The sequence below is a fragment of the Prionailurus viverrinus genome, chromosome C2 (genome assembly GCF_022837055.1).
Source record: "Prionailurus viverrinus isolate Anna chromosome C2, UM_Priviv_1.0, whole genome shotgun sequence".
NCBI classification, from domain to species: Eukaryota; Metazoa; Chordata; class Mammalia; order Carnivora; family Felidae; genus Prionailurus; species Prionailurus viverrinus.
This window is the reverse complement of record NC_062569.1, coordinates 75,305,031-75,330,140: the sequence shown is the minus strand read 5'-3', so window position 1 is coordinate 75,330,140 and position 25,110 is coordinate 75,305,031. Positions and strand designations below refer to the sequence as shown.

At 41.7% G+C, this 25,110-nt stretch overlaps 1 protein-coding gene across 1 annotated transcript in view; it reads left to right on the top strand.

The window, feature by feature from the left end:
• MCF2L2 (MCF.2 cell line derived transforming sequence-like 2) overlaps positions 1 to 25,110 on the top strand; it is a 272,800-nt gene that overhangs the window by 129,374 nt on the left and 118,316 nt on the right. The window contains exons 9-13 of the mRNA XM_047875619.1: positions 28 to 142; positions 868 to 987; positions 9,139 to 9,330; positions 11,734 to 11,925; positions 19,533 to 19,710. Of these exons, the coding sequence (XP_047731575.1) occupies positions 28 to 142; positions 868 to 987; positions 9,139 to 9,330; positions 11,734 to 11,925; positions 19,533 to 19,710 (797 nt within the window). The remainder of the gene's footprint in view (positions 1 to 27; positions 143 to 867; positions 988 to 9,138; positions 9,331 to 11,733; positions 11,926 to 19,532; positions 19,711 to 25,110) is intronic.

The window sequence follows — 25,110 nt, the reverse complement described above, 5'->3', positions numbered from 1 at the left end:
TATCACTTTCTCATTCTTTCTTGACAGGTTATTACTTCAATTGGATGAGACAGAAAAAGCCTTTAATCAGTTTTGGTCCGAGCATCACTTGAAGCTTAGTCAATGCCTACAACTACAACACTTTGAGCACAATTTTCATGAGGTGTTATTTTCTTGTGTAATAGAACTTCCTTTCATGGTTCAGTGACTTTTGGTTCTCTCTTCCCCCTTGGACTATGGATATTGAGTGTCCTCACTAACCCAGCCCCCTCCTTATATTCTTGCTTCCTCATTGATCATTCTCTTCTTCCTTTTTCAGTGGGGTAGCAATGTTCTAGAATCCCATTTTCCTGTTGACATACATGACATTTTGTGTATGGTTTATCTTCCTTTTTAAAAATGTTTATTTGTTTATTTGTTTGTTTATTTATTTAGAGAACACAAGCAAGCAGGGGGAGGGGCTGAGAGAAGGGAGGAGGGGCAGAGAGAGGAAGAGAGAATCCCAAGAAAGCTCTGCACTGTCAGCATGGAGCCCAATGAGGAGCTCAAATCCACAAACCATGAGATTATGACTTGAGCCGAAACCAAGAGTCAGACATTTAACTAACTGAGTCACCCAGGCACCCCAAGGTTTATCTTTCTTTTTGATTGATAATCTGTAAAGGTGGTTTTACTATTTCATCTACATGTATCTCAACACCAAACTCCCCTTTCCATCCCTGCCCCAAGCTTAATCTAAAAGTTAATGAACTTAAAAAAAAATGTATATGTAGATACATAAAAGTCCTGAATCCTGTTTGGATTTTCAAGTTTTCTTCGGGTATACAAACCTATACCTCCAGAGAGGTGCTCATGGCTTATTTCTGGATGTTCTAATGTGTCTTATAGGTTAAGCGTGCCCTGGACAATTTGTTGGCAGAGCAAGCAGAGTTTACAGACATCGGAGACAGTGTGATACGTGTGGAGCAACTTCTTAAGGAACACAAAAAACTGGAAGGAAAAGGCCAGGTTTGTTTTTTTGCTGTTTTTATGGACTGGGAAGGAAATTGCTGGGGGCAGTGACAGATCATGTCCACTCATGATTGTTGGAAGGTCGCTGAAGGACACAGGAATGAATGCCCAAATCCTACCTTTCCAGTCACCACACTGCCAGGTAGGGGGAGGGTTCCAGTAGACTTGCCTGCTGGTACAGAAGCAACGGGAGGAAAGGTCATAGTGGGCACATTATCTACCGGCAGGATGTAGGGGTGGGAGTTGGTGGTAAGGAGGGGAAACTTGAAAAGGGGAAACCAGAAAAAAAAAACCAACTAGTTTTATAACAAGCAGAATGGTGAGAAGGAGGAAATTGCTCCGCATCAGTTCTGCTGCTACACAGAGCTGGCAAAGCTTTCTCCTTTCAAATGTCCCAAAAGTTGTCAATATCAAACTTGTAAAAGAATATGTGTTTCACAATTCTCATACCAGCATTAGACAGTTTCCCAGATCTGCACACAAGTCAGCAGGTAGGAATGATTCTATTTCAAGTCCTTACAAATTTGGGTTATTACAAATTAAGAAAGCCGAGTCCTCTCTTTCCAGAGAAGTTCTTTTCTGCTATTCTTAAATTAGATTCTCTATATTTTTGTCTCTTGGGGACTATGTCCTTGATGATTAGCACTTCCTTTCTGAGCTAATCTATATGCATGTTTTCCAGATGGTAATTTTGTAATATTAGAGATTTGCTTCAAAAAGTGTGGTCCTCTGGCCAGTGCATAGATGTCACCTGAGTGAGAACTTGTTAGAAATATGGAATATAAGGCACGCCCCCCCCCACCTCAGAATCAGAATCTGCATTTTAGTAAGATTCCTAGGTGACTGACATGCACATTATAGTTAGAGACATACCCCTCCTGCCAAAGGAGAAGTAACAAATACAAACCAGGTTCACTCTGACCCTAAGAGCTATCAGTTGTGGATTCTGAGCTGGGGGTGCTTCTGCACATATGTGAATACATGGACCCACCTGTATATCCAGACTCTCACTCAGGAATCTCATCCTTCCCTGTGAGTACCCCTTCTGTTATCAGTGATCATTTGAAGCTAAACATTTTAGTGCTGTAGGCATGAGTGATCAGAAACATTTGTCAAGCAGTGGAAACATTGAATTTTGTGTATGTAATGACTATCTCAGATTCCCCAAGACAGTCCCAATTTTATGTAATTTCAGTTCTTTTCAAGAGAACTCATTATTTTACTATGTATTTTCACTTATATACATTCATATATTAGGGGGAAAAAAGCCTCACCAAGCTCAGTCCTTATATTTTGGGTTTGAAAAATATGGTCATAGCATATATATGAATGAAAGTAGCTACTGACCTGAAGGAGTTCATTCATTACCAGGTATTCCTTATCCTAGGTTCCATGGATATGGTGGCAAACCAGGCAGTTAAGACCCTGCTCTCACTGAATTTACATTCTGCTGGGGAGAGAGAGAGAGAGAGAGAGAGAGAGAGAGAGAGAGAGAGAGAAACAAGTAAAAAGTAATCAAATACTAATGTCAGATAATGACAAATGGTATGAAGAAAATAACAGGATATAAGTGACTGGCGGTGCTACTTTAACCCAGGTAGTCAGGAAAGGTCTCTCTGAGAAAGTGTCCTTTGAACTGAGCTCTGGATAGCCTTGCAAAGATTTGGGGAATAGCATACAAGGCAGAGAAGTCTCAAGTATGAAGCTTTTGAGGCAAGAATTAGGCTGATGAGTTCAAGGAATGTGTCTGGAACTTAGTGAGCCATAAAGGAACAAGGTGAGAGTGATGATGATGAGGATTGGGTTTTATTTCAGTGGAATCCATTGGAGGATAGTCTGGGTTGGGCTTTAAATCACTGCTGGGTTGGCTGGATCTGCATGACTGCAACCACTTTCTCTCTTCTGCCTACCTCCTTGGACTTGCAATCTTTGGTACATACTTTAGAGGCCGCTGATTAGAGCTAGGGAAGCATGGTCATGGGACACAGGAATGCTCTGTGAACCCATGATTCATCTTTCATGGGCAAAGTATCTGAACCAGGTAGACTAACCCACTGCAGATGACCTGCAGAGCCCAGGCACATTCGTTTTACCCATCCTGTGCCTTACTTATCCAGATTTTAACTTATTTTCCAAGGGATACAGTAGACCTATTTCTCTGCCTTTAGATGAACCAAAAAAGCTATCCTATCATAACCAGGACCTTTTTAACTGTCTTCCCTCAGACTTCTAAGAGGCAGTGTTTCTTCAGATGATAAAGGCTTGGGTAGCCTTTCCATTTGTCCTGCAAAGTGTTAAAGGAACAAGGTGATGTCTGGCTAGTCTACCAAAACCTGCTTGGGTTTATCTTTCACTCAGTACTCAGGGGTCACCTTCCCTCCTGGCATAGCCACTCACTAATATCTGGGTTGTTGCCAACTTCCTTATTCTGTACAGTGATATCATCCTCATGGGTAACCTCTGAGCCAACTCACTGACCAGACTCCTGCCACGTGCTTACTGAACCGATTCTTTTACCTTTGTCTGGTATGACAGTTTGGTAATCTTTTGAGTGCTCATTTATAATTCTGAGAAACAGTGGTGGTTTCAGCCCCTACTCTTACTTCTTTAAAAGTAGAATTTACTCTAGGGTTTTGGCTGTAAGGCATGTCGGGGCACTTGGTGATGGGTCATCAAGGAGCAGACAAGGACAGGACAGGGAAACCAACCTGATTTCAGCCTTGACCTCTCCCCACACATCCAGGGGCCAGCAGTTACAGTACGTGTTCAAGAAGGCTTGGAACCCAGATCAGTAACCTTCTAGGGATATAAATCTAGCTGGAGGGGCATGGCTTTTTTTTTTAATGGAAATTTTCAAACACACACAAAAGTAGATCAACTAGTACAATGAACTCCCATGTGTACGCTCAGTTTGAACAGCCATTAACTTTCTGCCTTTCTTGTTTCATCTGGCCCACTTCTCCATATGTATATTCCATTCCTAGGCCATTATCTGTGGGTTCATTCTGGGTTCCTTGACACAGAGCATCACCCTTTCTCATCATTTTCTTTCACAGTAGACACTTTCATCTGTCATAGCAGTAGAATATGGGGAAAAATAAGCTGTTATTACAATAAGGGTTTCTGAATTATATGCTGCAACTTGACCATCTAGCATTCTGGAATTCTTGGCATCTCAAAGATGACAGGCTGGCTTGTGTTCAGAACACCAGATTTCAGCCATTTCTTTCTCATTATTTCTTTTACATTGGTGGGTTTTCACCGGATTTTCTTCAGCAGAAGGTGTATAGACTAAAAAGCTGCAATTTGTGTGTGGGGGGATGGGTTACAGCAAAGTTCTTTGAAGGCACCTGAAGGATTTAACAGTCATGGCTGTGCAGCCATCATTTATAGCACATGCAAGGAGGCCAAGAGGGCTAGGAGGCGACAAGACACAGGCGTTGGAGCCAGACAAGAGTGGATTAAAATCTTTGCTCTAACAACCACCAGTTGTGTGCCCTTAGTCAAGTTTCTTAGTCTTTCCGAACACATCCCCTCATCTTATAAACTGTTAATAATCATTCCTGTTCCCTCTGAAGATGAAATGAGGTAGAGATTTCATAAGGATTGAGTGCCTGGAGCATAGTAGATGATCAGAACCTGGAAGCTATTATTATTACCCATTCATTTCAGTACAGTGATCTTCTAGCCATCCAGTGTGGCTCCTGAGCTGTATGTATGGATCTTTTCCCAAGACCCATCTGGACCTCCTATTCACACCTCTCTTCCAACATCTCGGTGTTTTAAGAACAGTTCTGAAGGGTGAGATGCTGCATGCCAAGCAAAGGGCAGGCTGTGATCACTACAAAGCACTTGGGAAATTTCCTGTGGCGAAGTTTCCTAGGCCCAGAAAACTTGTGCTATTCTTTTTTTTTTTTTAAATTTTTAAACTGTTTATTTATTTTTGAGAGAGAGAGAGAGAGGGAGAGAGGCAGAGTGTGAGCAGGGAAGGGGCAGAGAGAGACAGACACAGAATCTGAAGCAGGCTCCAGGCCGTCAGCACAGAACCCAATGTGGGGCTGGAACTCACAAGTGAGGAGATCATGACCTGAGCCGAAGTCTGAGTCTTAACCGACTTAGCTACCCAGGCACCCCAAATTTGTGCTATTCATAATAAATTTGGCAGCTGGACTTTAAAAAAAAGGCAACAGACTTCCTTGCGAAGTTTTCACGTTTCTATATTTGACTAGAATCAGACAGGTTGATAAACCCAATGAAAATCAGAATTTGATCAGCCAAATGAGGTCTCTAAGCCTAGGCAGAACAAATGCAGCCATTTTTCTGTGTGTGTTGGTCAGAACTAGGTTCTGGAGCCAGACTGCTTGAGTTTGAAACCTGGCTCTTCTCTTTCCTACCTGGGTCACTTTGGACCATTTGTGCCTCTACTTCCCTTTTGTTAAACAGGGCCTATGTCAAAGGGTCTGTGGTAAGGAGTAAAAGAAACAGTCAACTTAAGCATTCAGAATAGTGCCTGGCCTATAGTAAGGTCTCCATGAATATTAGCTATTTTCGTTAACATCACAGAGGTAGTGGGGCAAACTGTGCTACGGAATGTTTCCTATGTTCAACCTGCAGTGGCTGAGCAGTTCTAGTAAGAGTGTCTCATTCATTCTTCATTCATTTTGCAAATATTTGTTGATCTTCTACTACTATATACCAAGTGCTCTTCTAAGTTATGAGGACACTACAGTGAGCAAAACAGTTAAAAATCACTGCCTGAGGAGTTAGCACTCTGACCTTTTCTATGCAGTGGTGACCATCTGGCCTTTGCTGGGCAGACCAAATGCACTGGGTATTTAAACCTGAGTTCTTTTAAATAGCTACTGCTTGATTTGTGTCACTTTATTCCCATATCATTACTCAGTTTTGTTTTGTACAACAATCATTTATTCCTAAGTACCTAATATGTTCCTCATGGCACGTTTTAGGCTAAATAAGAGCTGGTTCATGCTCACAAGGGTCTGCGGCATTAGCCCAGGCAATAGATCAGTGATCACAATATAGTGAAGTATGTGCTCTGATCAAGAAAGGCACAGAGTGTTATAGGAGCACAGAGGAGAGGCATCAAAATTAAATGGTGGAGTTAGAGAAAGCTTCATGGAGAAGGTGAACTCTGATGGGTGAGGTACAGTTAGCTCCAGAGGAGTGTAGGTGTATCAGGAGGTGAGTTGGGGGGGTGCGGGGTAGTGGTGAGGGAAGGATGGGGCTTTCTAGGCAGAGGGAGCAAGCAGAGAAGGCATGGAGGCCCAAAGCTGCCTGAATATTTGGAGAACTATGAACAGGTCATTAGTTGGGTTACAGTTGGGGGTGAGGAGATGGAGGAGGGAGAGGCACAGGCATGACCAGGTAATGAAAGGCCCTCTGCATTGCTTAGAAGTTTGAACTTTTCTCATGAAGACTGTGGGGATCCAGAGAAGGTTTTGAGGTGTTGCAGTGATGTAGACATGATGAGACGCTATAATAGAGTTGCTGTTTCATCAGAATTATGGAGCATGATTTGAAGGAGAGCCTGAAGGAAAGCAAAGAGACCAGCTGTCCTGGTCAGAAAGCAGGAAGGCAAGAACAGACAGTTCTTGCCCTGGAGAAGGGCTCAGAATTCGACGAAGTTGTTAAGAAGGATATGGGTTCTGCAGAGTTTGGTGAATGACTGGCCCAGGAAAGGGGCAGTGTTTTTGAGATTGTTGAAACCATAAACCACTGTAAGTTGAGAGAGGGGCAGGGTCATCACCTGGAGTCATCATAACTCCTTGTGTTACTATAAAAAGTTAAACTAGGGCAAATGCATCTTACTGGAATGCTTAACGTAGTCACGAGGGTGCACATGGCCTGTCAGCTCCTGGAGACCTTTGGAAGCATGGAAGTCATCTGTGTTGACTCACGGGTCAATGTTTTTTCACACAATTCCAGCCAAGTATATCACTATATCTTCTAGTTCACTGGCTAATAACATTGTATTGATCAAATATTTATGAGGTGCTTCTAAGTGTTTTCATGGAACTTACGTATTGGTAGTGGTGGGTGGAGTATGAGAGAATCATATGTTAAAGTAAACAAAGAAGATACTTTCAAGTAGAGGTCAAGTGCTGTTAAAAAAAAAAAGAAAACGAAGTGAGAGAGAGGGCCTGGGTGGATGTGTTGCCGGGAGTGACTTAGATTCAGTAATCAGGGAAGGTCCTGTGAGGAGGTGAGCCAACCTGGGAGAAGCATCCAAGGGAAGGACCCTGAGACAGGGGCTAGTTTGGTTGCCAGCCTTGTTTAAACCATCCCTCCTACCTGGATTACTACAGGAGACACCAGCTGGCCTTGCTGCTTTGCCTCTTCTCTGCTGTTCTCAACACTACAGCAGTAGCCATCCTTTTAAAAATATGAATGAGATCCTCTCTTCAGAACCCTCCAGTGCTTCCCACATCATAATGAGTAAAAGCTGAAGTGCTCACAGTGGCAGCAGGGCCCTCCCCAATCCAGTCTCCCTCTTTCTTCTGATTATGTCTCCTACTTCTTTCCTGTTTGCTTCCTCTGTTCCAGGTGGCCTCCTCCTGCTGCCTGAATATGTCAAGCATGTCCCTACCAAGTACAGCATGGGTTGTTCCTCACCTCAGGCCTTGACTTTTCTGTGTCAGGGGTTCCCAGGGCCACACTCAGACTTGAAGATTTGCTAGGAGGACTCATAGGACTCAGCACATAATTGTACTCGTGGTTATGATTTATTACGGTGAAAAGATACCAAGCAAAATCAACATGGGAAAAGTGCATGGGGCAAAGTCTGTTGGGAATCAGATACAAGCTTCCAAAATTCCTTTTCCAGTGGAGTCCCGTCAGATGATCCCCCCAGCAAAGGATTGTGACACTATTGTGAAATGTTGTCTATCAGGGAAGCTCATTCGGGGCTCAGTGCCCAGTTTTTATTGGGGGCTGGTCACATAGGTATCTTCTGCCTGGCATATACCAGAATTCTCTACTCCCAGAAAGAAAGCAGGGGTTTAGTGTAAAGCATATTGTTTGTACAAATGGCACAGTGAGCCATTCTTATCAGGGGATGGCAGGAACCCTCCTGACATTCCTAGATGGCACCCAAGGCCTAACCTTACAAACAGGCCTTGCAAGGACAGTGGTCTCTGTCTTGCTATGCTAACGCTTTGGCACCACTTGGATAGCACCTTCTCAGTGAGTCCTTCTCTCACCATCCTACTTAAAATAACTCCTTACCAGCACTCCCTGCCCTTCTCTCCCGATTTGATCTTTCTCTATAGCACTCATCACCAATTAAGATATTATATAATCTACATATCTAATTGTTTATTGCCTGTGTGTTCTATTAACATGTAAGCTTCATTAGGGCAGGGATTTTAGCTGCTTTACCACCAAACCCCTAACATGACAGTGTTTGGCATTTGGAAGGTCCTCAGTAATATGTGATGAATGAATTAAAAACAGAAAAACATGGCACATGTGGTTAGAACAAAGCAAGCCATGCAGGGAGAGGTAGGAGGCGTGGTTTCTGGTCAGATGAATTCAGAGCAGAGTGGGATCCTGTGAGTCACATGAAGGGGTTTAGATAAACATATTTCTTAAAGTTTCATGATCCCTCAGAGTTGTCCAAACCAGATCTTTACCAGTTTCCCAAATTCAGCTAACTCTACTCTCTCCTCATGTCACATGTCTGATCCTTTTACTTTTCCATTTAGTTTACAGGAGAATTCAGAGTCTCCAGTTCTGGTCAGTATAACACTTCATGCTCTTCTGCCAAGAACTTATCACAGTTGTAATAATTGAATTATGGGTATAATTTATTTAATAATCTGAGTTCTCCATTAGACTGAAAATCATGGCTTGTTACCACTAGAGTCTCAGTGCCTCACCCAGAACTCAACAAACATTTGAATGAATGGCTTGCTCTTCTTCAAGGTGCAGGTGACCCTGGACTAGGCTAGACTTCCTGGAGACTTCAAACTGCCACAGAGCTTTCCCAGGTTCCCCAGCTCCGACTCTCAGCTTAAGACCTGAATCAACATCTCCCTAAGTTGTTCCTGATTTGGAGCACACGGTTGGCAAATATCAGCCTCACCATGACCTGGCTTCTGATGCTTGGTTTGGACGTTCACTTCACAGGAGCCCTTGGAAAAGGCCCAGCTGCTTGCAGTAATTGGGGACCAGCTCATCCAAAGCCATCACTATGCGGCAGACTCCATCCGACCCAGGTGTGTAGAGCTCAGGCACCTCTGCGATGACTTCATCAATGAAAACAAGAAAAAATATGACATTTTAGAAAAGTCCTTGGAGTTGCATAGACAACTGGACAAGGTGAGCACAGCAAAGCCATGACCTGATGTTTGCTAAATTTTCTGCAAAACAGTCTTAATCATACTCATCCTCCCTGCCCCACAATATTGCTGAGAGGATAATGTACTTCTTATGAAATAGTGCTCAAGAGGCATTAAAAGCTGTGAAGATTCTAGGTCATAGAGGCATTGGAGGTAAAAGTGCCCCCACCATCCCACCATATCCCATTAGAATGAACTAACATTCATTTTCCTCTGTGTAGACCTGGACTTAGAGCGTGTTTTGGCCCATGGGACATTTCTTGATTCCCCTTCAGACAGAGAACCAAGCACTATATTTGCAAAGTGCTTCTCATATATAGGCATCAGATTATTAATCCTTTTGGAGAAACTGAAGTAATTAATAATGACCATTATACACTCCTACCTGCCATTTATTGAGTACCTACTATGTTCCTGCCAGAAGTATAATTATGTCATCTATTTAATCCTCAAGACAACCTGTGAGGAAAGTATTAATGGCATTATTTTATAGAGGCAGAAACTGATATCCATCATGGTGAAGTCAATGGTTCACAACATTTAATACATGAGAATCAGTTTGCTATAATTGCAGATTCTCTAATGTACCATTCTGAAGACTCAGATTCAGTGAGTCTAGGATGATGCCCAGGAATCAGTATTTCCGCCAAGTCCCCAGGTGATTCTGGTGCAGGTGGTACAGGGACAACACCGAGAAACTCTGGGATAAGTGACTGCTTACGACATACCTGGGGTAAAAATAGGGGATTGCAGATTTGAAGTCAGGACCGCCGAATTCCAAACCCGAGGCTCCCTAGATTAGACAGCAACACTGTGTGCAGAGGGCTCACAGGGAATGGGTGGAGCTCTGGTGCCCTTCAGTGGTGATCTCTGAGGCAGGTGCCCGGTCAGCAGGGGCAGTGACTTCTGGAGCCTTCCCTGTCAGCTGTTTGCAGGCAGCATGTGGCTCACGGCCATGAGTCAGCATGCTCCATTCCCATAACTGTTTCTCTCTGATGGCCAGGGCCACTCACCCAGGCTGTTTATATCATCCCAATGCCAAAGGGATTTTAGTATCAATGAAATACAGCTGTTCCAGAAGCAAGTGGCTCCTAAGGGCCTGGTGCATAGTCTGTCCTGTGTGCTAAACTCTGCAGGATCAGCTGCTGTTTTTCTTACTCCATATCTGCTCTAGAGATAATAACCTAATGCTGGTGTGTGTGTGTGTGTGTGTGTGTGTGTGTGTGTGTGTGTGTGTGTGTGTGTGTGTCTGGGAGAACAAGCATCTGCTGTGACTCTGCAGAAGACCCCAGCTTAATGTTTTCTGCAGATCTAGGTATGTTTTAAGAGAAAGTTTTCACATTATATACTAAAGCATGATTTATATTATTTTGAAAATCCAAAAATGTAGGAAGGAGAAGGAAAAAAGTTTCTTATGGGCATCTACACATGCCATCCCCCTCCTTATCCCTACACATTGGTAATCATTAATTTTTAAATATCTTTATTTTGTTTTGTTATTCTAAAAGTAGTACACATTCAGCATAAGGAATTTAGGGAAAAATATACAAACTTAAGTTGCCTATAATTTTCCCACTTAGAGATAACTACTCTGGAGTGCTCCCTTTTGTTCTTTTTCCCCCTGTTTAGTTATTTTACGTAGCTTTTCAGGTCACATGGTAAATGGAAATGCAGATGTGCTTGCACTGGCAGCCTCTTTATACATAAATATTCTGGCAGCACAAGGGTCCCTGTCTTTCTGTTTAAGTCTTTAAAAAATTAAATTGTTAGAATTCATCACCTATCTGACTTCATCCCAGCATTCTGGAAAAAGTTTGAGTATTGCTGTTGTGAGTTACAAAGCTTTGCATTCTCCGATGCTTCCCTAGGAAAGACAAATACCAGTAAATGCAAATGTGGACAGAGAAAAGTAGTGTTTTTGTTAAAAGGGATGTTCCCTTCCCTAGGAAGATGTGTAGAGTCCAGGTCTAATGTCTCATTTGTCACCCTATGGTCTCGTAACCAGTTAGGATGCACAATGAATGGCCTAGAATGTAAACCTGAAAAGTCATTGGTTATATTTCTCCACAGTTAAACCAAACTTAGGAATACCTGACTCTCTCCTTTTGGAGATGTAGCAATTACTGTCTGTGGAAGAGAGAAGAATGTTTATACGATTCTTTTTTACTGACTGGATGACTTTCCTGAAATGTGGACAGATGTAAAATTAGTTTGGGCTTGTCCACCTTGTAGTTGCATTGACAGTGGTTAGACCTCTGAAGTTTATGTTGTCCCATGACAATTTCCTGTTGTCTTAGGATCCTTCTAGACCACAGATGAGCCCAGACCTCCTGATGGTTGTGGTCAGGCTGACTGCATAGGGCACTGTGTTTCTTTTGAAAAGGTCAGCCAATGGTGTGAAGCAGGAATCTACCTTTTGGCTTCCCAAGCTGTAGACAAGTGCCAGTCACGAGAGGGAGTTGACATTGCCTTGAACGACATTGAGGCATTCCTGGGCACTGCGAAGGAGTACCACTTGCCCAGCCACATGGAGTTTTACAGCCAGTTCGAGTTGATACTCACCCTTGACCTAAAGGTAATGTTTCTGGGTTATTTTAATCTTGTGGTTGGAAAGAAGCACTGGGGGCCTTTTGACTATTGCTTAAGAAAGTCCGGGTAGGATGTACTGAGCAGGTTCACCAATTCCTGTGTTCTGAGGTGGCCTCTTAGACTCTTGGTCTGTGCTTCCTGGCAAATACCCTTCATGGTCTCACCCAAATATTACTCTCAGTCATTCATTTCTCTACAAATACTCATCAGCATCTCTGATATACACATACTGTGCTGAGGGCACGGCAATGATAGACATGGTTTCATCTCTGATGGAACCTAATAGGAGAGGCTGACATTAATAAATGTCAAACACAAAACATAAGAATGTGTTACAGGTTAAGATAAGTGTTCTGGAGGAGGGATTTGGGATCCTGCTGAGCATATGATAGAAAAACTTGACCTGGACTGAGAATACTTGAGCCAAGGCCTGGAGAATGTGTAGAAATGATGGGGGAGCCTTTCCAGATTAGAAGTAACAGCATGTGCAGAGGACACAGGCCTGAAGGGAGTCTGTTACAAGTGCAGAACCCAAAGGTCAGGGTGACTGGAGTACAGAGAGCAAAGGAAGGGTGTTTGGGGTGAGATAAGAGAGGGGCAGATGAGGTGGGCTTTGTGGGCCATCTTAAGGAGTTTGGTCTTTATTCTAAGAACAGTGGGAAGCCACTGAAGGATTTAAGCAGGGGAATAACTTGATTGGATTTGCATTTTGAGAGGAGCACTCCTCTGTGAAGTCAGCAGAATTCTGTATGGCATACCTTCCTCTGAGATTCCCACCACCTTGTATGTATCTCTTCAGTAACACCTTCTTTACTTCTTTGAGTCACGGGCCTCTTTTGAGTCATGGAATCTGATTCATATACTTTCAGGACCTGCATACTCAAAGTGATTAAAGAGAGTTTGATATAGGCACTTTTTACAAAGATATGGCAGGATTTAGGGAACCCAATAAGGATGGTGAAGGTCCCTGGGGCTAGCAAGAAAATGGAAGCAGTTACCCCATAAGCCTAAAGAGCAAAGGGCAACCCAAGAAGCACTGTAACTGTGACTGTGACAGGCACCTAGTAAGGGTTGTGGCCTTGGGCAGAGGAATGCAACTATTAATGGAGAAATATATATCCCTACTCTCCTCTCTCCCTCTCTTGGATGTCCAGGTAGTGCTTCCCTTTGGCCAAACCAACTAAAAGCCCATAGGCAAGTGAGCCTATCCAACAGAGTCCATACAGGTCAGCTTCCTGGGACACAAAGCAGGGAAAAGAAGACGTAGTAGAGTGACAAATAGGGAATATCCAGCATATGTAACTTTTATAATTAATTTTATGAGATGCCCTAAAGCCCATCCATGAATTCAGGCTAAGAGCCTTTGCTGTAACATGTTGTATACCACACTACATTCTACTTAATTATTTTAAAAATTAATTAATTTAATTTTAGAGGAAAATTAATTTTCCTCTAAATTTTAGTGGGAGGGAGAGAGACAGCCATCAGGGGAGAGGGGCAAAGGGAGAGAGACAATCTTAAACAGGCTCCATGCTCAGTGTGGAGCCCGATGCTGGGCTCAATCTCATGACACTCAGATCATGAGCTGAGCCAAAATCAAGAGTCAGATCCTCAACTGACTGAGCCACTCAGTCATCTCTATTTATTTATTTTATTTTTCTTTAAGTTTATTTATTTATTTTGAGAGAGAGAGAGAGAGAGAAAGAGAGAGAGAGAGAGAGAGAGAGAGAGAGAGAGAGGAGGGGCAGAGAGAGAGGGAGAGAGAGAATCCCAAGTAAGCTCCCCACTTTCAGTGCAGAGCTCCATGTAGGGCTTGAACTCATGAACTGTGAGATTATGACCTGAGCCAAAATCAAGTCGGACATTTAATGGACTGAGCCACTCAGGCTTCCCATCTACTTATTTATTTTAAATGTCTGTCTTGCTTATTACACTGGGAGCTCCTGAAGGGCAGGAGCCTCATCCACCCCTGCATTCTTGTGCCTAACCTTTGCCTGGTGTGCAATTTATATTTATTGAACAAGTGGGAAGGCAGGTGACAGAGTGGGCAGATTACAGTGGGGGTAGCTCAGTATGGAGTTGTATGTTAATGATGTTCTTTCCCTTAAACCTCTTGGTGGTAAGCTGTGATCTTGGTAAGGGGTGGGGGATGTGTAGGCAGATACCCTCCCCTAACACAAAGATCCTTCTACTTCCTTGCAGAAGGAACAATGACAAGGCCCATCTGGTGTAGGTTCTACATTGCAGACCCAGTATTGGTAGCTCCAGGTCAGATTCCTAAGGCAGATCTGTCTCACCCAGCTCCAACTCCATTAGTTGCTCAAATAGGTGTATCAGGTCCACCAGGGAGATTTGTAGCCACAGCTGCTGTGCTGCCCAACTTCAGTGAATTTTCTAACCATACCACCTACCAGGAAATGAATAAAACTTAATAAACCACCTCTGGGAAATATGCAGAAACATGAAGGAAGGAGAGGATTATAAGAGAAATATTTTTCGAAAAATCCTGTAGGTCAAATGGATTAAAACATCTCCGAAGTCCATCTTTATTTCTTTTGGTTTGGAATAAAATTTTAGGTTGTAAAATTTAAATATCCTGTTGTGTCAAAGAAAGTTTTGTCCACTGAGAAGTAATGACTTTGTTGTCAAAACTGGTACTCTATACATATAAAAATATTCCTAGATATATGTATATGTAGATGTAGATATATGTATATGTATACATATACATATATATGTATATATGCATATACATATACATATACAGTTGAGATAGCCTAGAAGCAATGAGACCCCCCAGCGCCAATAAGCACACCTAGCACCGAGATCTTGGTTTCTAATACCATTCTTCAGTAAAGGAGACCTAGGCTTCTTAGAGAAATGGCTGATTCTAGGGCTGGGGCAGGAAATACGTAAGGTGATCTTACAGCATCTTGTAGTGCCGGACTGAACTACTAAAAATAAAACAACAAACCATAGTGATAGGATATAGGCAACAACTGAAAAGAACTGATGACCAATGCTAGAACAGTTAGAACAACAAAATTAATTAAGTACTATTGGATTACAGCCCCAAAGAAATTATATATCCATGAATCCATTCTGATATGAATAAATGATGGAATAAATAAATAAATGGGGCAGATGAGACTAATCTCCTATGAAGAATTCCAAATTATTTATGTAGATACTTTGCTCTTGAGGAGGTAGAATATAGTTTTCCAACCCTTAAATGTGGGCTGTACATAGTGACTTCCTTTCAAAGAGTATAGAACAGAGAAGGAGAAACAAAAATGAAGTGACTTTACACACAGGACCTCAGCCAGGTGACCAAGGTCAATATCAACAGTGTTGTTAAATAGATATGATGTACCCTTGATATGATGGATGAACATGGTACTTTACTTCCGTGGTCTTACCCCCAAAGCCTGTAACTCCAGTCTAATCATGAGAAAAACATCAGATAAATCCCAGTTGAGAAACATGCTACAAAATATCTGACCAATACTCCTCAAAATAGTCAAAGTCATCAAAAATCAGGAAAAGGTGAGAAATTGACACAGCCAATAGGAGCCTAAAAAGTCATGACAACTACATGTAAGTTGGTATCCTGGATAGGACCCTGGACGGAAAAGTACATTAGGTAAAACTAAGGAAATCTAAGTATAAAGTATGGACTTTTATTTAATAATAATTATAGTAATTTTAATTATTATTATTTTAATTATAATAATTTTAATACTGAAAACATATCAATAATGTTTTATTAGTTGTAAGAAATGTACCATACTAATGCAAACTGTTAATAATAGGGGAAACTGGATGATCTATAGGGAATTCTCTGTACTATTTTGTAATTTTTTTGTAATTCTAAAACTATTAGAAAAAATAAAATTTATTTCTAAAACACTAGTACTCCATGTCTAAACAGTTGAATCTGTTACATTTAAGACATGGTAATCATCATGGTAAGTGATAAATCATGGTAAATCATGGTAAACTGCTGTTCTTGTAGCAGCCACCTTGTCTGTCTGAGGCTCTTCCAGTGCCTTTCTGCACTATCCTCTTGGTGCTGCTGTTTTGATTTTTCTCCCTCCTTTGCTTTCACTGCCCAGTTTAGGTAATTAAACAATCGCAGTAACAAGTAGTAAAATTCAATTCTTTAAATATTCACTGTGTGGGGCAGGGGGCACCTGGGTGGCTCAGTCATTTAAGCGTCAGACTCTTGATTTTGGCTCAGATCATGATCTCACAGTTCCTTGAAATGGAACCCAGAGTCAGGCTCTGCACTGACAGCTCTCTCTCTCTCTTTCTCTCTCTCTCTCTCTCTCTCTCTCTCTCTCTCTCTTTCTCTCTCTCTCTCTCTCTCTCTCTCACAAAATAAACAAATTAACATTTTTTAAAAAAAGAACAGAAATTAAAAAAAATAAATATTCACTGGGAATCCAGTTTGTGCTTTATTCTGGGAATACAATAATGAAATACAATAATGAAATAATGAGTTCATTATTGGCAGTTTAGTGGAAGACAAACGTGTTCCCGCTAAGTGTGTGTTGGTCCAAGAGCACGTGGAATGGAAGGGATAGTGGGGCACGTAGAGGAGGCAAAGGTCAGCTCAGCCTGAAGAAGAAGAAGACATCATAGGAGAAGATGCCTAAATTTGGACCACATAGGAGTTTTTAAGGGAGAAAAAGCAGAGGGAGGAAGAAGAGTTGCAAAGGCAGAGAGGCTGGAAACCAGCATTTGGTAACTGCCACCCCTGGAGGTGGGAGTGAGGGGTGGGAACTAGTGGAGGTTAGACTGGAGGGAAATCAGGGTCAATTAATGAAGGGCCCAGTGAGGAGTCATGGACTCCTCCATGAGGAGTCTGGACTTTGTCCTGAAGCAGTGGGACACCCCAGCAGGGCTTTTAAACAGGGAAGTTATATGGTCAGACTTACATCCTGGAAAGATAATTCTGATTGTGGTATGGAAAATGGATTTGCAAGTAAAAAGAGTTAAGAGGAATGGAGGAGATTCAGTTGTTAATCTTGCACCGGCTCCCCTTCACCTGAGTTTAGGAATTTAGGAATTCCTAGGAATTAGTTTAGGAATTTAGGGTCTCGTCTGACCACCTGACCATTTCCAGGGTTTACCCTGGGATCTTCAGGAAGAGATGCAAAAGGGCAAGGGTGATTCAGGTCGTGTCTAGTCCAAGTGGTGAGCCACTGGGCTCCAGCATGTGGCACTGACCTCACATCAGAGCTGTATACCATACATGAACAACTTGACATTCTTTCAGTCAGATTTCTTGATCTTTGTGCAGCAGTTAATGCCTATGTCTCAGTTTCCGTTTCCTCACCCTTATCATTGGGCTGTCTCATCACCATCCCTCCAAAATGCAAACTGACATTGCTATTACCCTGACATAAAGGGATTTGGTTTCTTTTGGGATCTGGACTCATAGCTGTGTTGTCAGAACCTCCAGTCCACTGTACAGCAAGCTTCCTGAGGCCAGTCACACGTTCTCTGAAGAGACCTTTTAAACACAAGCCCCACCTTAATTTAGATTGGGGGTCAGCAAACTACTGCCTGTGGGCCAAAGCTGCTTGCCACTTACTTTTAGAAATAAAGTTTCATCAGAGCACAGCCACACTCATTCATTTATGTAGTATATATTATCTATGACAGCTTTTATGGTACAATAGCAGAGGTCAGTAGTTGTAACAGAGACCAGTGTGCAAAGCCTGAAATATTTACTGTTTGGTCCTTTACAGAAAAATTTTGCTGATCCCTAGTCTAGACCAGCACTGTTGAATAGAAATATAACTCAAGCTCTCTACGTGACTTAAGATTTTCTAGTAGCCACATTTAAAAAAGCAAAAAGAAACTAGTGAAATCAACTTTAATAATGTCTTGTTTAACATATGTCCAAAATATTGTTTCAATATATAGTCAATATCAAAGTTAATAATGAGATATTTTACATTCTTTTTTTCATACTATGTCTTCAAAATCCAGTGTGTATTTTACACTGAGCACAGCTCAACTCAGACCAGCCACATTTTACACCCTACAAGGAGTAAGACCGGCACTAGACCTTGGAGTAGACATCAGCCTTGACAGGACTCTGAGGCCACAGTTGTTCCATAGCTGATGTGCCAGTCCTCCCTCAGGGCTCTTGGCTCTCTCCCTCAGAAGATGGCCCAGAATAAAAAAGACAAATGTAAGCGTGCCTGGATGGCTCAGTCGGTGAAGCGTCCGATTTTGGCTCTGACCTGAGCCATCAGATCATGAGTTCAAGACTTCGTAAGTTCAAGCCCTGCATCAAGCTCTGTGCTGACAGCTCAGAGCCTGGAGCCTGCTTCAGATTCTGTGTCTCCCTCTCTCTCTCTGAGCCTCTTCCTCTCACACCCTATCTCTCTCAAAAATAAATAAGCATTTAAAAAAACAAACAAACAAAAAAGACAAATGTACTATTCCAGTTGCAAAATGTGGCAACCTCCTCCCTGAGTGTGCTGAGTCTGTACTTTCAGAATTAGGCACTCTGGAAGGCTTGTGGTGGTGGAGTTCTTCTAATTCTGGGTCCTTTCTTTGGTGGTTTAAATCATACAGGAGACGGATGTCATGACAAAGACTACCCACTTCCCTTGACCCACCAGAGCTGGAGGGATGTCATACTGGAAGCAAGGCCAGAAGAAACGTATTTTGCAGAATTTAGGCCTTGATGAAACTCGGAGACCTCCAAGTCTTGTTTTTAGTTCTTTTGAACCTCTTAGAGCATATAGTCAGTTATGGGAATGTCTGTGAGTTTCATCTTTCCCCTAATTTTTTTTTCAGTTTATTTCTTTACTACTTATAGAGAAGGGGTCATACAGAATAAAATTTAAATGTTTATCCTTGGGTGGTTCCCTTGATCCTGCCTCAGGATGTAGCCAACTCTTTCCTCCAGAACACTTCAACTCTTTTCTCCATCAGGGCTTTTATTCAGGATACACCTCTTATTTTGAAATCCTCCTGTTTAGAAAAGTGGCCTGATGCCCTTCATTCATAGTCTATGGCATCCTCTTCCACTATTTTCATTCTTTTTTATTAAAATGTTTTATTTATTTTTGAGAAAGTGCAATTGGGGGAGGGGCAGAGAGAGAGAGGGGAACAGAGAATCCCAAGCAGGATCTGTGCGGACAGTAGTAAGCCTGATATAGGGCTCAAACTCAGGAATCATGAGATCATGACGGGAAGCAAAGTTGGAAGCTTAACAGACTAAGCCACCCAGGTGCCCCTATCCTCTTCTACTATTAATGGACATGGCTTAGTGAACATTTATCTACTCAATATATATTTACTGAGCACTACTCTGTGTTGGGCAGTGTTCTAGGCATGGAGATATGGTGGTGAAAAGGATATGATCATTGCCCATAAGGTGAGAGATTCAGACTCTTAGAAGCATAATTCTGGTGCAAGGCAAGTTGTGCAATGATTTGCATATGGATGGAAGGGTCACCTGAAGGAGGTGGGGTTGGAGGAGGAGGGGAAGACAAGAGAAAGGGAATGCTTCATGTCCTCAGACTCAGTGCAGAGTGACCTGGTCATGATTTGCTTTTGTTCCTGCAGGCCAAAGCCCAGGAAGTCCTACAGAAGCTGGGTGATGTGCAGGAAATATTTCACAAGAGGCAAATGAGTCTGATGAAACTGGCAGCCAGACAGACTCGCCCGGTGCAACCCGTGGCCCCTCATCCTGAGTCTTCCCCAAAATGGGTGTCATCGAAAACCAGCCAGCCCTCCACCTTGGGTAGGTTATTTGGAGAGGAAGCTTCGTGCCTTTATGTTTCATCAGTGCTCATGAGGGTTGAGATTGTGATTGCTTAAGATGCATAATGGTTGTTGTTTTGACAAATATTTTTTTTTTTAATTTTTTTTTCCCAACGTTTATTTATTTTTGGGACAGAGAGAGACAGAGCATGAATGGGGGAGGGGCAGAGAGAGAGGGAGACACAGAATCAGAAACAGGCTCCAGGCTCTGAGCCATCAGCCCAGAGCCCGACGCGGGGCTCGAACTTCCGGACCGCGAGATCGTGACCTGGCTGAAGTCGGACGCTTAACCGACTGCGCCACCCAGGCGCCCCGACAAATATTATTTAAAATAAACTACAGATGTGGAATAGTACAGGCATTGAAGACTTTATAGAGTTAGGTAAAAAAACTGAGTGCCTGGATACAAGGAGACCTCACAGTCTAGAAGAGGAATAATATACATGTGCAAACAACATCAGCATAAAATAGTCTTCATTAAGGACCTTTAAAATGCTTATAAGATTCTATTAGCAATGGAGTGGTAAAGTTTGGAAAGATTAAAACAATAGGTAAGTCCTTACACCCATCCTGCATGGTCTTCATTACTATAGCTTACTAGTAAGCCTTGGGATCAGGTAGGGTACATCTTCTAACTTTGTTCTTTTTCAAGACTATTTTGTCTGTTTTAGATTGTTTTTATTTCCACATAAATTTTATTTTATTTTTTAATGTTTATTTTATTTATTTTGAGAGAGAGAGAGAGAGAGAGCAAGCAGGTGGTGGGGGCAAAGAGAGAGGGAGAGAGAGGATCCCAAGCAGTCTCTGCACTGTCAGCACAGAGCCTGATGCAGGGCTCGAACTCACAAAACATGAGATCGTGACCTGAGCCAAAATCAAGAGCCTGCCCCTTAGGGGCACCTGGGTGGCTCAGTTGGTCAAGTGTCTGACTTTGGCTCAGGTCATGATCTCACCATTCATGGTTTTGAGCTCCGCATCAGGCTCTGTTCTGACAGCTCAGAGCCTGGAGCCTGCTTCAGATTCTGTGTCTCCCTCTCTCTGTGCCCCTCCCCTACTCATGCTCTGCCTCTCAAAAATAATGTTAAAAAAATTTTTTTTTAAAGTCTGCTACTTAACGGACTAAGCCACCCGGATGCCTCACATTTAAGTTTTAGAAGCACGTTTCAATTTCTGCTGAGATTATGCTTGAGGTTGCACTCATTTTAGAGATCAATTTGGAGAGAACTGTTGTCTTACCAATATTGAGTCTTCCAATTCATAAATGTTGTTAACTTTCCATTTATGTAGGTCTACTTTAATTTCTCTTGGCAGTATAGTATTTTTTTGTTTTTGTTTTTGGTGTGCTTTTTAAAAAGTTTTTATTTAAATTCCAATTAGTTAACATAAAGCATGATATTAGTTTCAGGTGTACAATATAGTGATTCAACACTTCCATGTAACACTTGGTGCTCATCACAAGTGCACACCTTAATCCCCGTCATGTATTTAACCCCCACGTCTCCACCTTCTCTCCTCTGATGACCATCAGTTTGTTCTCTATGGTTAACAGTCTGTTTCTTGGTTTGCCTCCCTCTCTCTCTTTTTCTTCTCCCTTTGCTCATTTATTTTGTTTCTTAAATTGCACATCTGAGTGAGATCATATAGTATTTGGCAGTATAGTAGTTTTGAGTATAGAGGTCTTAGCCATTTCATGGTTTTTTTTAAGTGTATAGTAAATGGAACTTACCATATATAACTATCAATAATAATATATTTCTGCATAAAATACAATCAGGTCGTCTGTGATTTGGGACATTCTGCCTCTTCTGTTTCAAACTTCATGCTTTTTTCCTTTGCCTTATTATAATGGCTAAGACCTCCAGTACAATGTTAAATAGAAGGGGTGAGAGCAGACAACCTTGTCTTTTCCCAGTATTAGGGGAAATAATTCATTTTTTACCTTAAAGTGTGATGTTAACAGTAAGTTTTTCACAGATGCCTTTTACCAAATAGAGGAAGTTCCCTTCTCTCCCTCATTTGATGAGAATTTTCATCATGAATGATTGTTGACTTTTTCAGATGCTCTTTTTGGTGCATATATTGAAGTAATCATATAGTTTTTCTCCTTTATTTGTTAATGTGGTGGATTGCAATGATTTGTTTTCAAATATTAAAACAATTGTACATTCCTAGGATAAACTGCTCTTGGATATGATATGTATATCATTCTTTACTTCATGTATTTTGAAACTGTTATTAAGCACTTACATGTTGATAATTGTTATGTCTTCCAGATATATTGGCCCTTTTATAATTAGGAAATATCTCTCCTTCCCTCCTTTAGTAATACTCCTTGTCCTGAAGTCTATTTTGTCTGATACTAATATAGCATTCCAGTTTTCTTGTGCTTAGTGTTTGCATGATATATTTTTTCCTTTCTTCTGTTTCCTTGTTTTTAAAGTATATCTCTTATAGGCAGCATATAATTGGGTCTTGGCTTAAAATTTTTTTTTCATTTATTTATTTTTGAGAGGGAGAGGGAGAGAGAGAGAGAGAGAGAGAGAGAGAGAGAGAGAGAGAGAGAGAATAAGCAGGAGAGGGGCAGAGAGAGAGGGAGATACAGAATCCGAAGCAGGCTCCAGGCTCTGAGCTGTCAGCACAGAGCCAGATGTAGGGCTGGACCTCCTGGACTGCAAGATCATGACCTGAGCCTAAGTCAGATGCTTAACTAACTGAGCCACCCAGACACCTGGGTCTTGACTTTTTAATACATTCTGTTAACCTCTGCCTTCTAATTGGAGTATTTAGTCCATTTTCATACAATATAATTATTGATATAGTTGGATTTAGAACTATAATTTTGTTATTTGTTGTTTATTGTCTCATTTTTTTTATTCCTTTGTTCCTCCTTTCCTACTTTCTTTTGCGTTAGCAAATATTTTTAGTGTTCTGTTTTAATTCCTTTATTGGCTTTTTAGCATACCTCTTTGCATTGTTTTTCCCAGATATTTTCCTTAGAGATTATTATGTTCATTTATCACAGTCTACTTAGAGCTAATATTATAGCATCTTATGTAAAATATAGGAAATTTGCAACATTATAGCTCCATATGCTTCCTTCCATGCTCTGTGGTATATTCTTCTGTATAGTCTGTTATATTTTATATATATAGTCTTTTACATCTACTCTCTTATTCAGGCATTTCCAGTGTTCTTTTTATTCCTTACTGTAGATCTGTTTCTTGAGATAGGCCTGGATTGCAATGTATTTTCCTCTCAGGACTGCCTTTGCTGCGTCCCAAAGCGTTTGGATTGTTGTATTTTCATTTTCATTTGTTTCCATATATTTTTTAATTTCTTCTCTAATTGCCTGGTTGACCCACTCATTCGTTAGTAGGGTGTTCTTTAACCTCCATGCTTTTGGAGGTTTTCCAGACTTTTTTCTGTGGTTGATTTCAAGCTTCATAGCATTGTGGTCTGAAAGTAAGCATGGTATAATTTCAATTCTTGTAAACTTATGAAGGGCTGTTTTGTGACCCAGTATATGATCTATCTTGGAGAATGTTCCATGTGCACTCGAGAAGAAAGTATATTCTGTTGCTTTGGGATGCAGAGTTCTAAATATATCTGTCAAGTCCATCTGATCCAATGTCTCATTCAGGGCCCTGGTTTCTTTATTGACCGTGTGTCTAGATGATCTATCCATTTCTGTAAGTGGTGTATTAAAGTCCCCTGCAATTACCACATTCTTATCAATAAGGTTGCTTATGTTTATGAGTAATTGTTTTATATATTTGGGGGCTCCGGTATTCGGTGCATAGACATTTATAATTGTTAGCTCTTCCTGATGGATAGACCCTGTAACTATTATATAATGTCCTTCTTCATCTCTTGTTACAGCCTTTAATTGAAAGTCTAGTTTGTCTGATATAAGTATGGCTACTCCAGCTTTCTTTTGGCTTCCAGTCGCATGATAAATAGTTCTCCATCCCCTCACTCTCAATCTAAAGGTGTCCTCAGGTCTAAAATGAGTCTCTTGTAGACAGCAAATAGATGGGTCTTGTTTTTTTATCCATTCTGATACCCTATGTCTTTTGGTTGGCGCATTTAATCCATTTACATTCAGTGTTATTATAGAAAGATACGGGTTTAGAGTCATTGTGATGTCTGTATGTTTTATGCTTGTAGTGATGTCTCTGGGACTTTGTCTCACAGGGTCCCCCTTAGGATCTCTTGTAGGGCTGGTTTAGTGGTGACAAATTCCTTCAGTTTTTGTTTGTTTGGGAAGACCTTTATCTCTCCTTCTATTCTAAATGACAGACTTGCTGGATAAAGGATTCTCGGCTGCATATTTTTTCTGTCTAGCACCCTGAAAATCTCGTGCCAATTCTTTCTGGCCTGCCAAGTTTCAAAAGAGAGATCAGTCACGAGTCTTATAGGTCTCCCTTTATATGTGAGGGCACGTTTACCCCTTGCTGCTTTCAGAATTTTCTCTTTATCCTTGTATTTTGCCAGTTTCACTATGATATGTCGTGCAGAAGATCGATTCAAGTTACGTCTGAAGGGAGTTCTCTGTGCCTCTTGGATTTCAATGCCTTTTTCCTTCCCCAGTTCAGGGAAGTTCTCAGCTATTATTTCTTCAAGTACCCCTTCAGCACCTTTCCCTCTCTCTTCCTCCTCTGGGATACCAATTATGCGTATATTATTTCTTTTTAGTGTATCACTTAATTCTCTAATTTTCCCCTCATACTCCTGGATTTTTTTATCTCTCTTTTTCTCAGCTTCCTCTTTTTCCATAACTTTATCTTCTAGTTCACCTATTCTCTCCTCTGCCTCTTCAAGCCGAGCTGTGGTGGTTTCCATTTTGTTATGCATTTCGTTTAAAGCGTTTTTCAGCTCCTCGTGACTGTTCCTTAGTCCCTTGATCTCTGTAGCGAGAGATTCTCTGCTGTCCTGTATACTGTTTTCAAGCCCAGCGATTAATTTTATGACTATTATTCTAAATTCACTTTCTGTTATATTATTTAAATCCTTTTTGATCAGCTCATTAGCTGTTGTTATTTCCTGGAGATTCTTCTGAGGGGAGTTCTTCCGCTTGGTCATTTTGGATAGTCCCTGGAGTGGTGCGGACCTGCAGGGCACTTCCCCTGTGCTGTAGTGTATAACTGGAGTTGGTGGGCGGGGCCGCAGTCAGACCTGATGTCTGCCCCCAGCCCACCGCTGGGGCCACGGTCAGACTGGTGTGTGCCTTCTCTTCCCCTCTCCTAGGGGCGGGATTCACTGTGGGGTGGTGTGGCTCGTCTGGGCTACTTGCACCGTGCCAGGCTTGTGATGCTGGGGATCTGGCGTATTAGCTGGGGTGGGTAGGCAAGGTGCTTGGGGGCAGGAGGGGCAGGCTTAG